Raw genomic sequence first — 2,844 nt, 5'->3', positions numbered from 1 at the left:
ATTTTTTTACTTTTTGTCTGCAAGCTAATCAAAACAGAATAAACTAAGTATTCTAATATTCTTAGTATTATTTTAGTACTCACTTTTTTCTATTGACAAAAGATATACCTACACAACATCAGGATTTGCATTTATTTGATATAAAGTATGTAGACAGAGCCTTTAAAAACTGAATCCTTATTTAAAAAACAAACAAAACAAAAAAAAACATGCAAAACATTACAATTACATCAGTTAATAACAAAATTAAATTAGACAATTCATTTTTTAATTATTTGAATATATAATATAATTAAATGACTTAATAACTAGTAACTAGTAATTCAATAAAACACTTTACTTAAAGCCTTCATATATGATGTATTATAAAAGTGTTTTAATGCATTAATTATGCCTTGTAAGGCATCTTCTAATGTATTGTATGACCTCATGAATAATTGTAACAACAGTTTTAATACATTATAAAACTCATCTATTCCTTGTAACACCTTTAGGAAGTATACTGCAGCACACAACAAACAAACCTTCATACATTATAATGCATTTTAACTGTGGTTTAAATTACTTATGAAAAAATGCAATGCATTACAGCATGCATTATGAATACCTTTATAATGCATTATACAATATAAGGCTTTAAGTAAAGTGTTACCAAATTTTGTCACAAAGATGTTTATTTACTGAGAAGGTCAACTGAATAAAAGATGATCATTTCTGTATAGAAATCAGAGAGGTGAAAAACAACATATTAAAACTACAATCATATTAAGTGCATTACATTGCTTTAAAAAGGTGAGTGACTGGTTGATTAAACAATTATCTTCAAATTTCTTTAAACTTTGTTGTCTGTATATCAGTATTACAACAAAGCAGCCTATTTGGAGGCTTTTATAAGATGTCTAATTTTTTTGCGGATACCAGGGAAGTTTAGACCATAAACAATAGGGTTTACAAAGGGTGGTATAACAATAAATTCCAGTGAAAGGATAACAGCCAGCTCTATAGGAATTTCCCCATTCACAAACCGACTCAAAGTGAGCTCACAAAAAAGAGCAACTGAGAAATTTAAAAGGATCACTATGTGTGGAATACAGGTTTGATACGCTTTGCTCCTAAACTCCTTTGAGCTTCTTTGACAAATTACAAGAATTTTTACATAAGAGCCCCCAAATTCTGTTACGTTCCCAGCTAGTCTAGGGTTGGAGGAACAAGTAACAGAATAGAAAAGGTGATGTGTGGAGGCAGCAAGACTCAATTCAACCTTAAAAGCTTTGTTAGTTGTTTTGGTTAATGTTTTGTTGAATGGTTTCTTCCTAGTGTTATTGTTGACACTCTTGTGGTACTTGACGCCTACGACAAGAAATCTGGTTTGTTTTGGAAGTTATTATTTGTTTTGTCCCTATTTATGTTATTGTTTATCTGTTAAACTTATGTTGTTAGTTTATTGGGAAAGTGTTAGTAGAGAGGTGGGTGCCATTTTCTTTATTTTGTTTTTCTCTTGTTTATGTTAGTTAGGGAGGTAGTTATATCTATTGTATTTTTGTTTTCTTTTCTTTGTTTAGCTTAGTCAGTTTCTCCCAAATAGTTAGAGGGTTTATGTTTGTTATTTTGGCCTTGCCCCCTCTTGAAGTCTTGACATCCTTCCATATCTGTCAAATAAAATAACTTGTTTTTGATATTGAGATTCTTGGCCTTTGTTAAAGCTCGGGGGTTGAGAATTGAGTCTTGCTGCCTCCACACATCACCTTTTCTATTCTGTTACTTGTTCCTCCAACCCTAGACTAGCTGGGAACGTAACAGAATTTTATATTTTCAATATAAAACTCAAAGGGATAAAAATAGTTGTAAATGTTACAATCAGTCCATAAATATTATTAATATTATGGTTTACACAAGATAGTTTGACAATTTCATAGTTGTGGCAGTATACCTTAAACAATTTGTTATCACACATTTTCAGCCTGGCAGTCAAAAGACTACCAAAGCCAACAAAAATCATTGGATAAAGCCATGCTATAACTATTAAAAGAGTTAGAAAACGTGTGGTAATTATGTTGTTGTAATGCAAAGGTTTATTAATTGCAACAAACCTATCAAATGCCATTAGCATTAATATCGTAAGTTCATAAGCTGCGTATGAGTAAATGACAAAACTCTGTATGAGGCAAGCTTCATATGAGATTCTATGTGTATCATACAGTAGGTCTGTCAGTAACCTTGGGAAAAAACCAGTTGTACCATATACAGAGTTGATGGACAAACATGAAATCAGAATGTACATGGGTTGGTGCAATGTCCTTTCCAGAAATACAGCAAGAATAATAAGGACATTGAAATATATGATAACACAGTAGAAAATAACACCCAAACTGAAAAAAACATATTTTATGCACCCAAGATTTTCAAACAACATGAAGTAAAAATATGTTCCATTTCCCATTTTCCTTACACAAAGGATACTTTCACTGACCTGAGAAAGAGAGAAAACAATATAATTAATTTAATTTTTACACCAAAAAAGCAAACAATGTCCATCACCTTGGAATATGTTTAGCCAGATAATTTTGCATGTAGATTGCAATGTAAATTAATTTAAAGTATTTTAGATTTTAGAAGTCAGTTGGATCAGTGATTTAATAATTAAATGAATGGCCAGTACAGTAATAATTCAACAGTCTCAGAAACACACTTTGCAAAGATTACAAACATTGTAAGAAATACCTTCTGATATATATTGTGAAATGACCATCATGGCATCTTCATCAAAATTGCAGGTAATGAGTTCTGTTTGTTTTCTGACACCAGTGCATGTGGGGTTTTATAGTAGCCAACATGTCTCAGGAG

General features: G+C 31.2%; 1 protein-coding gene across 1 annotated transcript; it reads right to left on the bottom strand.

Moving 5' to 3' along the window:
• Window positions 1-874: 874 nt before the first annotated feature.
• LOC107595779 (olfactory receptor 51I2-like) lies at window positions 875-2,440 on the bottom strand. Its single transcript, XM_016286304.1, has 2 exons — window positions 1,818-2,440; window positions 875-1,175 (listed from the first exon to the last, which is right to left on the bottom strand). The coding sequence occupies exons 1-2, from the start codon at window positions 2,438-2,440 to the stop codon at window positions 875-877; spliced, it is 924 nt and encodes a 307-aa protein (XP_016141790.1).
• Between the last annotated feature and the right edge of the window lie 404 nt (window positions 2,441-2,844).

This window comes from Sinocyclocheilus grahami, unplaced genomic scaffold, assembly GCF_001515645.1.
Source record: "Sinocyclocheilus grahami isolate Dianchi unplaced genomic scaffold, SAMN03320097.WGS_v1.1 scaffold208.1, whole genome shotgun sequence".
Taxonomy (NCBI): domain Eukaryota; kingdom Metazoa; phylum Chordata; class Actinopteri; order Cypriniformes; family Cyprinidae; genus Sinocyclocheilus; species Sinocyclocheilus grahami.
Note: the sequence above shows the minus strand (reverse complement) of the source record. Positions and strands in the feature narration are given on the sequence as shown.